The following is a 12,099-nucleotide window of genomic DNA, read 5'->3' as shown; positions in this document are numbered from 1 at the left end:
GGGTTTCCTCCCACAGTCCAAAGACATGCAGGTTAGGTGTATTGGCGATCCTAAATTGTTCCTGGTGTGTGCTTGGTGTGTGGGTGTGTTTGCCCTGCAGTGGGCTGGTGCCCTGCCCGGAGTTTGTTTCCTGCCTTGCGCCCTGTGCTGGCTGGGATTGGCTCCAGCAGACCCTCGTGACCCTGTGTTAGGATACTGCAGGTTGGATAATGGATGGATGTTTATTTTTATTGTTATGCTTTTGACACCATTTGTATCATTGTTTGCTGTGATTGCTATGCTGTTTTGGGTTTAGAGTCAAGCCAGACCAGTTGAGTTGAGTTAGATCTTGTGATGTCACACTCCTTCTGTTATAAAATGCTACCGTATAAACCTTTTAAAAACACTAGAGGAAATTTCCCTAGCCAATTTACATGCCGTTTTTCTTTCTGTTGGATTTGCACTTTTGAGTTTCATTTGGCAGTTCCTTATTTAGTTAAGTTCCTCATACCGTGTTCTGCTGTTATGCTCAGTCCCACTTACTCCTTTGAGCTCCTAGTTATTTTCTAATATAAATTTCTTCAGACAGAGAAACAAAGACACATGGAGTAAGTTGCCACATATAGTAGAGAGTGGCACTTCAGGGTGAGTGCTTGTTGAGTGCTTGGAGAAGTTGAGTAAATAGCATTAGCAAGCGTTGGTGAACTGAACTGATTGTTCTCATTCTGTCTGACACATATCAAAATTTTAATATACAAGATAAATCTCATTTTAAACGTTGCACTTTAGTAAAAGATTCTAATATATGACAATAAAAAAACCCTTATCCTTTATTCTTTTAGTTTACTATCGTAGGAATTATATTCATTGAAAAGCCTCTTTATGGATGGCAAATCTTTTGAAAGAATTGTAAAATATTCAGGCCACATTGGCCAAAAAGACAAGTTGCATTATTAACTGCTAATGATATGGATGATTTGTCTAACAAACAGTGCATTTTGGAGCAATTATTTTTTTTTTTGTAGAGTATTTGATGAAGTTGGCTCAAGTGGCAAGCAGGATTACGCTGGCATCTGTTTTTCAGTCTAAGCTATTGTTGTTATTAATTATGAGTGTCAGATTCCAATTTTGTTTCATTTGCTATGTTGACTGCATATTATTTATTTTTCAAAGTGGCGCCTCTGGGTTTTTGGAATATTTGGAAGATGCATTGTAAATGCTATAATTATAAATGTGAATTGACCATTAACTGCAGCTTACAGTAACCGCTTACTCATAGCCAAGATACTAAAGTAATTATGAAGTCTGCTGGCTATGTCATTTTAAATCACATATAGACACTTCTACCCTTAAATCATAAAATAGATCACGTATTTTATTGTTCACATTTCTGAAATTTCTAGTGCAATATTATCTTTGGGACAATTATGTATAGGGTGACGCATGTGCACAAAACCTTCTTTTAGAAAATGCATGCCCTCTTTTTATTTATTTACATTTTATAATGTACAGTGTTTTAAAAGAAAGTGTTGTGCCATTGTGAAAATGTTCCCCAAAGAGGACAAACTTTAAAACATATTAAAAAATCTGAAAAATAATTAAATCTATAATTTATAAAAGCAAACTCTTTGTAAGAAACAAACTTTAATTCATGAAGCTGACTCTATGCAAGAGCAGGTAATTAATAAAGACATACCACTCAGAGCACTAATTTAAAAAAACAAACAACAAATCTAGCAAAGATATTAAAAAATAAAAATATATATTTATTAAAATAAAAAACTAAATACAGCAAAAGAATAAAATAAACAATGGGATAAATTCTTATGGAACACATTAAAATAAGAATCCAAAATATTTAATAAAGATGAAGTTGTAAGTAAAAGGTCAGAAATTCATATTGCTTTAAGTTTAATCACTAAAGCTACACAGCTCCCATGGGAGAAAATTATAACTTTAATCTTTGGATAAGCAAAAAACAAAATCAAGAATTCTTAATCTAAACAAAACATAACACATATAAAGCGGCAAATTCCAGAGAATGCAGGGCTGAAAAGATAGATAGATAGATAGATAGATAGATAGATAGATAGATAGATAGATAGATAGATAGATAGATAGATAGATATTTTAATCGTCCTGATGGGAAATTCAGCTTTTTATAGAAGCTCCAGAAATATCAAATATGAGAGCAGACACAGTGAGACATTATGCAGATGTATTGCCATAAATATGAAGTAGCCCCAGTAGAGTTTCTTGACACACTTCTGCTGAATAATACATTGGTGTCAAAGTATTAATGATAGTGTGTCACTGAATGGATGTGCAGCATTGTTCATAGCAGCCATCAGTTTTATCTGTATTCTGTTCTCCACTGTATCTCATAACAGAGCCTGCCATCTTAATCAGCTTGTTGAATAAGTGTGCATGTCTTGAAGTGATGTTACCAGTCCAGCACTGTGACCCGACATTTGCGCGATAGACATATGAGCGCAGACAAAATAGCGCCGATTAAAACGCGGTGTCAAAATCGCGCCGACAAAATCGCAAAAGTTTAATTAAATATGAATTACTAGTTTAAAGCATATATAATAATGTTTATTTTAGAAGTCAATATTATGAGACGCGGCATGCCATCAGCACGGCACGCAGATAGTCCTTAAGATCACGCCCTGCATATGTAGGAAGAATTGCAGCAAGACATCTTGATAGTTGAGCGTATTTAGACGTGCTGGCTGCCTGACTGCTGGTAATTCCGCTTTGTATACGACGCGTTATGCCAACCCTCGACTGAGTTATTTGTTCGCAGCATGCCATCAGCAGTTATAACAGTTATAACCTAGCACATAATGTGTACATAATGCGCACGTAGACATCCCACTCTCTTGGTCTCTCTCGTGATTTTGTCGTGGCGATTTTGTCGGCGCGCATGTGTCGAAAACCTGTTAGCGGGTTTGTCGGCGCTCATTTGTCCATCTCGGTTTTGTCGGGGCTCATATGTCTATCTCACTGACCATAACAGAGTTGTAGAATATGTAAAGGATGTCACTGTCCACGTTAACGTGATGTAATCGCCTCAGAAAAGAGAGTCTGCTCTGTTATTTCCTATCCATATCCTCTGTGCTTTTAGACTAGTGTGGTCTGTCAACTGATGAGGAATCCCAAGTAGCAGTAGAAGTGCACCACTTCGACATTCACTTCCATAATAATGACTGGGCATAGAGGCTCTTTGGCACCACAAAAGTCAGTAGCCATCTCCTTGGGTTTGCAGATGTTTAGTTTGCAGGCAATTCTCTTAGCACCAAGACACAAAGTTCACCATCCGAGTCCTATATTCTGCCTCATCCCCCTTGACAATATACCACATTAGTGCAGAATCACCTTGGAATACCTGCAAGTAACATGACCTGAGCACAATATTAGCCTTGCTGAGGTCATGTGCATGTCCAAAATTCTGGTGTGTTCCTCTTTCCCATTTATCCTGCACTAGACAAAGGATAGTTATTATTTTACCCACCAGGCAGTGTGTATTTCTCAATTAGTTGTTGATTACTGAGATGAGTCAAAGACTTTGCTTTTTTGATGATGCTGCCTCCAAGAAGTCTCACAAGTGTATTCAAATGGCCTCTCCAAGTGTGTTGCACATTTCTCAGGACAGCTATCATTGTCATTAGTGACACTATAGGGCAATTCACCTTCTGATTTTAAAGGATGTGACTAATTGCATAACGAGTTTTATTAGTTAACTTATTATGTACTCAAATTGTTTACAGGTATTAAAGCTACAAAGGGCTCATTTTGCATTAATCTTCATCTATCCATTATCTAAATAATATAATTATATATTTATATTGCAACATCGATCTGTTATTATTGTTTTTATTACATTGTCCAAATAAGAGCATCAGTGTTTTATGTCATCTACTTAAGTTGACCTTTTGTCTGAGAATCACAGACAAAAGTCCAAGGAAGGAACAAAGTTAAAAAATAACGAGTGGGTCAGTTTACTCATACTTAAGATCATTCATTAATTAGCAAGTGTTTCCTGAAACCCTTTGTTAATTTATGAACAAAATTAAATACTACTTTGATTACAAAGGGTTCAAGGAAACATTCACTAATTATTGAACAATCTTAAGTTTGAGATAACAAATGCCTTAGCATTATTAGCTTTCGAGAAACTTATACCCCAGTAGAAATCAGCTCATCTGCTCATTGCTGCTATTTCTTAAGATAATGGGGTCTAACCCGCCTTGGTTTCCCCTTGGGACTTGGGGCAAGTCAACACAGTCAAACAAACAGACAAACAATAAGAGGGGAGGACAACAGCGAAGACAACCCTGATGTGGTAATCATTACAAACTTCAGCATGAACCCATAGCAATTGTATATATTTTTAAAAGCTTTTGATTTCTAAATGTTTATGATCAACTTGCCCAAAATTTTTTATAAGACACTTGATGTTGGATTCACAAGATTCAACCAATCCCAGTAGCACAGATCAAACTCCTTTCTGTTGTCTTATTGTCCCGTAGCAAGAAGTTGTAAAGACTGCTCCATAAGCTTAAAATTAAACTACATTCTTTGTATGCTGAAATCTCTGAGATAATATGTTAATGGGATGGCTATGACTTTTAAGATTCATTAAAATAGAAACATTTTCCAGCTCCACCTTAGATTTAGGCAGGCATGAATTCAACTGGGAATTGGTTGTGTATTACTGTATATCAAAACATTCTTCAGTTTTGAGTAACACTCATATCTGGAAGTACAGCAGAGTACCATACCCATATCTGTTTCTCATATGAAGTTGGGCTCTCATTTTAACAGAAATATTGAAGAAATGAAGCACACTTTGTGAAGTTTACAGCATCTTTGCTTGCTGCATACAGTAACCGTCTTTGTTTGAGGGCTGTGTATTATGAAAGTTCATTAAAATCCCAAGCTTGTTCTTTCTCTTATCCAGCAATACCCAAGATGCTATTGCTCTATGATGTGATGCCATACAGGAGCCTGTGTGCCAGAGGACACCCCTGACCACAAACCCAAATCATTGGAAATATTTGGAAGAGCTTGATACTCTCAGTTGGGCCTACTTAGTGGGGTGCATTCCTTGCTACACATGTCATAGTTTTTTTCTGTCTTACCAAAATAAATTAGGAAGAGAATAATAACAAGCTAGCAAAAAACATTGGTGGACTGAGATTTTGTGGATCCTGCTATGAGATAGAATCATAAAAAATATTTTTTTTGTGGTAGGCTAATCCCCAGTGAACAATGTTGACTCTCTTAACCTTTGGACTGTTTTCATTTGCAGCTCTTGTGATTGGATATTCTATGAGTCCACCTACTCTGGACAGCCCAGGTGAAGAACTGGTGATTAATGCCAATGACACACTGACCATTACATGCCGGTAGGTATCGATATAAAGAGTGAATTTCTAAGCAAATGTGTAAAACAACACACTTTTTGTTCTTCATGTCATTTCCACCTAGATATGAATTGCTACTTTGTTCCCTTCATATCACATTTTATAAAATGCCTTCCTCAACCTGCTGTATCATCCACACTAAAAATCTGTTTAAAATTATGCTAACCCAGTATCGGTGGTTGACTCATCTTTTACATTTAATTGTGAAATAACAAATAGAGGATGTCGAACTAAAGCATGTTTTTATTTGTAGTAGAGAACATTTGAACAGAGCCAAGTTGATACTCAGTTTTTATGTACAGCAGTTACAATAATTGAGATAGTGGTCATTAAAATGTGCATGCCTTCTTTTTATCTATTCACACAGACATTTATTACAAGCCACACAACTTTCACTTTACTATACTGTACTCAAAAAACATTGCATTCAAATAGCATTAGAGGAGATAATACTTTAAGCAAAGCACTTACAGGTCCACATGGTTTATTAGATTTAAACTATTTAAATAAGCCTGTGGTGCATTCTGACTCTATATGTCCCAGTAGTCTGCTTCTCCTTTTCTTTGCCATGCTTTTCCTTAATAAAATTGTTTTTATTTTCTCACAGTATGTCACTAGTACTCATTTCTTATTGTAAACAATCCAGATGACATCCGCATCCCACAATGCAATTCTGTGTGACATATCACTCATTCCATACAGAACAAACAGGGCTGTTTGAAACTGTTATCTTTAACCAGCTGAGGAGACTAAACAAGCAGCATCACACTTTCAGACAAAACATTTAGCATTTTTAGACATTTGGTTGATTACTGAATGCGCCATGTTATGCTATTTTTGGCTGAATATTTTCAGATAACCAAAAAATCAGTGCAAACCGTATTGTTCAGTGTGCCTTCTTTTCCATAAGCATGACACAACGACTAAGGACTATATTGCAAGTCAATAATGTTGGCACACAAGACGAGGATATCTGTAGCAATGATGCAGCATCTTGTACTTCTCCTTGTTTTCCTCAACCTGGCTAGACAAACTGTGGTGATGACTTTCTGTAAGGTTCTGTGACAGTCCTGCTCTCACTAATTCCATTTGTAACATCAATGTTTGTAAACTAATTATTTGCTTCACTTTGTGTTTCATGTTTATACCTTCACATATTCACACAGGGGAGAAGGGATTCTTGATTGGTCTTGGCCTGAAGATTCAGGTTACAACAAAAAGAAAACAAAAGATCATCAGGAACAGCAGCCACCCCCAAACCAGCCAGATCAGTGGTCTGTTGAGATAAATGAATGCCAAGGAATTCGTGGGAAACAATACTGTAAGATTTTTACACTGACCAGGGCCCAAAGCAGTGACACCGGTTATTATCGCTGCTACTACCAGGGAACCACAACTATAACTGATGGCACAACTGCTGCTCGCATTTATGTGTTTGTTAGAGGTAAGTCACAACGACTTTTACAAAATTAAAAACTGTTCAATGCCTCCTCAATCAAGGGATCTTTAAATGCTTCAGCTCCAAATAAAAAAATATTTTTCTCATTACTAGATTGTTTACTGAATGTTTTCCAAAGAAATGTGCTATGCTGTAAATGCAGATAGACTACTAGAGAATGTCTGAATTTTGAACATACCATGATGCAATGTTTTATCACGAATTACTGCTCCTGTATGTATATGCTACTTTTAATGAAAGACTTTATATAAGTCTCTTAGGTTCTTTTGTTATTGGTGGACAAGAAATACTACAAAAACACCTTAGCCTATTAAACTTGTGTTAACTGCACACCGTGCAATACTCACCCATGGGAACATCAACAGTGACAGGCTGCACACTTCTGGGGCTATGGCTTACAGTCATTCATCTTTCCTATGGATTCACCCATCTTTCCACTCCTGTGAGAGCTGCACAAAAGCATCCCTTTGTGTCACTGCAAAAAAGTGACCCCTTAATAACCCCTTGGCAATTACAAGTGGCAAAAAATGTGAGGTTGTTGCAGGGGAACAGAAGCTTTATTTCACCTTAACCTATATGTTTATTTGCTGAAGAATCAGACTATCAAACACAAGAAGTAAAATAAATGAAAACAGAGAATTTTAATGCTCTAAATCAATGTCCATTCTGCAAGCTTCATGCCAGGTGGTTCATCTTGAGCAGTTACAGATTTTAATCTTTTCTTCTTAAGCCCATTGAGATGCTTGTGAACACTGGAACGCTGTTGCAGCCTTGATAACAATGTCAGAGGAAGTACTCGCAAACCCTCTTTTTTATACAGGACCTCAATGAAGAACCAGTATTGAAGAAGTACTGGTAAACCGCATGACACAGCAAGTCACATAAAGCAAGAGTTGTATCATGCAAAAATCAAGCAGATGATAACTTGTTCATTGCTTTTTTAGCTAGTACAATGAAGATTATAGTTTTGCTTGTCAGGGACTCCTATTTTGAACATCATTTGCTTCTGTTAGGCGATTTTATATCCTAAGGCGGGGTTCTTAATGTCAGACCTGGGTGCCCACTGTGGCTTCAGGGTGTTGTTTCAACCAGATTCATAAATAGTGACAACTGCTAACACTGATCTCATTTAATTAGCTGTTTTGTTTTTTCTCTTCTCTTATTCTAGATTCACAAAAGCACAGCAACACTATTTTTACATTAATAAAACATTTAGAAATATTTCTATTTTTGTTATAGATTTAAATGCTTAATTCTCTTTTGTCGATTTCATTATATTTTGTCCTTTCTCTGTGCAGTTTTCACCCTTCATTGTATCTTAATAACGACAATTAAAAACAATCAGAGCAGACACGCTGGCAAACAACACTGAATCATGAAATGCTTCAACTACTGTAGCATCAGACACACTTATTAGTAAATAATGGATTAATTAATCAGAACACCTAGAAAAGTAGAATAAAAATCAGGATGAAAATACTGAAAAAAATACATTATTCCCTTATGACTGCATAGTACATTTTTATAATTTTTTTAACAATCTGGGAAATTACAGTTCACTTAATTAGCCCAGGAGTCCAGTTAAAAACAGAAGCTGGTTGAACACAAACACTGCAGCCACAATGAGTCCCTAGAACCGAGTTTGAGAACCCCTGCCCTAAGGCATAGGTTCTTAAACTATAATTCATGTTTTGTCTGAATTTGGATAATGCCAAGTTGTGATTCTGAATTGTACTTCAATTGGAAAGGGTCACATAGGGTTGGCAGAGTGTCTTGTGATGGGTTGCTGTGGGCCAAGCCATTGATCCACTGTGACCTTGGGCACTGATTGTCCAAGGGGGCCAACCCTGGATGATTCTGGGTCTTGAAGACACAAAGGATGCAAAATGTTGGTTATGAGAAAAAAAGATTAAGATGTACTGCCCTAAGGGACCAATTGGGTACATTTGTTTCTGAAAATCAGTTGTTTTAATTTTGCTTTGTGATTTAAACTGTTATATCACAACAATTCTCACAGAGCTATTGTCGATTCCTGTTGCTGGGACTATTCTGAAGTGGGCATGTCCTTATAGGTCATGGTCTGTCAGTCACAATGGGGTGGGAAAAATGGTCATCTAGGGGTATACCTTTCCACCTGACTACACAAATTACAGAACTCTTCTACCTGTTTTCAAAAAAAATTCTGTTTTGTTTCTCTTGATTTTTGAACTCTCTGTGCACCTGATTTTGATCTTGTCTAGCAAATCTTAGGTTAGGTTACTGATAGCTGTTCTCCTGGTTCTGACCCTCACTACAGTTATTTGACTGTGTCCTTGTCTTCTGGTCACCCTCTGAAGTTGTCTCGTGCCTACTAGTCATAACAGTACTTAACTAAAAGGTCTCAATCACTTCTTTCATACCTTCTTACAAGAACACACTGCTTATTTTATCTGAACATAAAGCTCATAAAATATATAATCATGGCACTAAAGAAGTATTTATTTTTGCTTTTGTATAATTCTCATCAGCCTTCAACTTTTTGCTTAATATGCACTATGCATGCTGACTAACCTCCCTAAAAACACCAGCCCCTTTCCGGCCATGTCAAATTCCTGTTAAATACACAATTATGAGACTTACATTCCTGTTTACATATTTTATTCACTTAACAACTGCATGTTATTTAAGTAATCCTATACTCATATATTAACACACCACATACAATTTAAGATTACAAGCCTTATTTCCACATAATAAAAAAGTGTTACAAAACAGCAATGATACCCTATATGAAAATATTTTTTCAATTTCCCTCATTCCAAGTTGAACTTCCCAAGTTAACCCCACATAGTGCGGATGTCATTCGAATGTACATGACTACAGATTCATAGGAATAGTTGTTGCTTATCTGAAAATGTTTCAGAAATCTTTTGGAGAATGAAACATTTCAATTCTAAATGTATACTTTATAATAACAAGTATTTCTATAAATGTATTTTTAAAAGCAGTGCAGAACAATCATACAGTAATTAGTTTTGAATACTTTAGCTAAAATATACAAGCCTCTAATACAACAAAAACATTTTTGTCACTTCAGATGTATGAAACTATTATTTCCTTATTGAAGGGATTAAAAAGAAAGTATGATTTAACAAAACAAGTCACTAAAAAGTAATTAAATTTGGAATAAATTAAAAGTACTTTGGCTTCATACTTAGTGCAGGCCAAGGAATTCCAGAAACAGGATACAAATAGTTAGTTTACGTAGTTTAAACTCAGTTGTATTTAATGTTAACTAATTAATTTAAGTGAGCACTCTCTTTTCTTTGGAAACAACTGATAAGATTGATTAATTGCTGAAATCCACAATTTTAATTTAATTTGCATATGAGTCTTTAACTTTGAACCTAATTACCACATTTGGGTGACGTAGTAGTCCAGTAGTTATCATGGATTCAGCATCCTGGATTATAGTCTCATTCATGGTCAATGTCTATGTAGTGAATTCATGATCCCCTCTTGTCCAAGTAAGCTTTTTCTCCCAGTATTCCGTTTTTCCTCTCTTATCTCAAAATACCCGAGTCTTAGGTTAATTTGATCATTCTAAGGAGTTTGTTGTGGGTGAGTGGGCTTTGTGATGGACAGTTCAGGGTTTGGTTCTCTTGATTGCCTTGAGACTGGGACATGCTCCTGCCACATTTGACCATGCATTGGAGTAAGTGGGTTCATAGGTCCTGTGTTAACAATTAACTTATTAATTTGTGTATTCCCACAAATATCAAAGTGCAAAAGTCTTTTTTAAAGTTATTCATCTGGCCAGTAAGTGCTTATTTGCTCGCGAAAACACTGCATAACATTAGAATCATTACAGATGGGCACTGATACAACAATAAGTAACAAGAATGTATCATGTTTTTCAAAAATGTATTTATATCTTGTGAGATATGAGAACAACATAGGTTTGGCTCTCAAATATCTCCTCTAGGTATCTTATCCACTCCAAGTGTTTGTTAAATTCCACTAACAGCAGACCTGATATTTAATAATGATGCATTAATTAACTGAACCAGGTGTCCGAGAAGTACAATTTAATAAATAATTCTGCATTTTTGATGGTAGCTACAGAAGCTGAGAGTCATCAAGGAGAGGTTTGGAAATGATAAAGCAATAATAACATACTTCGATAGACACAAAATGATAAGTTTATATCAATGAGACCATAGTCAGTGAGCAAAGGATGCTGAAGCTGTCTGTTGAAGACAGAAGACACAGGGGATGACCCAAAAAGTTTAAACTCTTAAAGGTCATTTTCTTATAGGTCAGGAGGAAATCAAGTGAAGTGGTTGCTCGGTATCAGGGAGAGTCATTTAACACCAAAGTTCACACTCTGATTGTATGTTGAAGTGTATCTGGAAACATAGAGACTTTCAGTCATCATTTGGTACCTTCAGGAAAATTACATTACGGCAAAAATAGAATCTTTCAACTGGCTAATAACATCAAATATATTGTAAACTCCTGAAGTGAAAGTCTGTAAACGGAGAGCTAACAGTATAATTTAACTGCTCAATATAACTGATGCTATGTGGAATCACTTACAGAGGGAGAAAAAGAAAAAAAAGAAAAAGAGCAAAAGTAAAAAAAAAATACAAGAATAATGGAAAATCTTGCACCACAGGACTACCTGAAAAATTCATAGAGAAGTGTATGAAAATAAATATCTTTACTTTTACATTCTAATGGAGGCCACACAAGATATTATCTTGTTCTAAAAGCACAGGACCTTTTGTTACTTTTTAGTGTATCAAGTTATTTAGTGTTTTTCTGCTGTTATATAGTTTATTTCATGAATAAAGAAACATTACACAGATTAATTAGCTTCAAAAATAATTGTCTTTGGTGGCGTAAGACCTTCGTACCATGTTATATGTGACAGAGTACTGAGTGTTTCCATTCTGTAAAATATCTTAGTCTTATCCAACTAATGTTACTTAACATCATTACAAAAAAAAAGTTACCAAATACAATTGACAATATGGAGGAATTTGTCAATTTGTGCTCAGAAAAATAAGCTTACGTTTGACATCAATTCAAGTCTTTATTTTTTCAGCACCTCCTGAGTCACTGGTCCAAAAATTTGATTTGTCTTGATGTCTAGTTTTGCAAGACTTTGAGCTCTTATGTTTCCACCCATTTTTAGGGTGCGGATAATTACATGCTTAAAAATAAAGAGTAAATCAATAGGTGTCT

At 35.8% G+C, this 12,099-nt stretch overlaps 1 protein-coding gene across 1 annotated transcript in view; it reads left to right on the top strand.

The window, feature by feature from the left end:
- Window positions 1-12,099, top strand: part of flt4 (fms related receptor tyrosine kinase 4) — a 181,058-nt gene that overhangs the window by 74,116 nt on the left and 94,843 nt on the right. The window contains exons 2-3 of the mRNA XM_039774928.1: window positions 5,297-5,393; window positions 6,578-6,855. Of these exons, the coding sequence (XP_039630862.1) occupies window positions 5,297-5,393; window positions 6,578-6,855 (375 nt within the window). The remainder of the gene's footprint in view (window positions 1-5,296; window positions 5,394-6,577; window positions 6,856-12,099) is intronic.

The sequence above is a fragment of the Polypterus senegalus genome, chromosome 13 (genome assembly GCF_016835505.1).
Source record: "Polypterus senegalus isolate Bchr_013 chromosome 13, ASM1683550v1, whole genome shotgun sequence".
Lineage (NCBI taxonomy): Eukaryota > Metazoa > Chordata > Cladistia > Polypteriformes > Polypteridae > Polypterus > Polypterus senegalus.
This window is presented reverse-complemented; position numbering and strand designations above follow the sequence as displayed.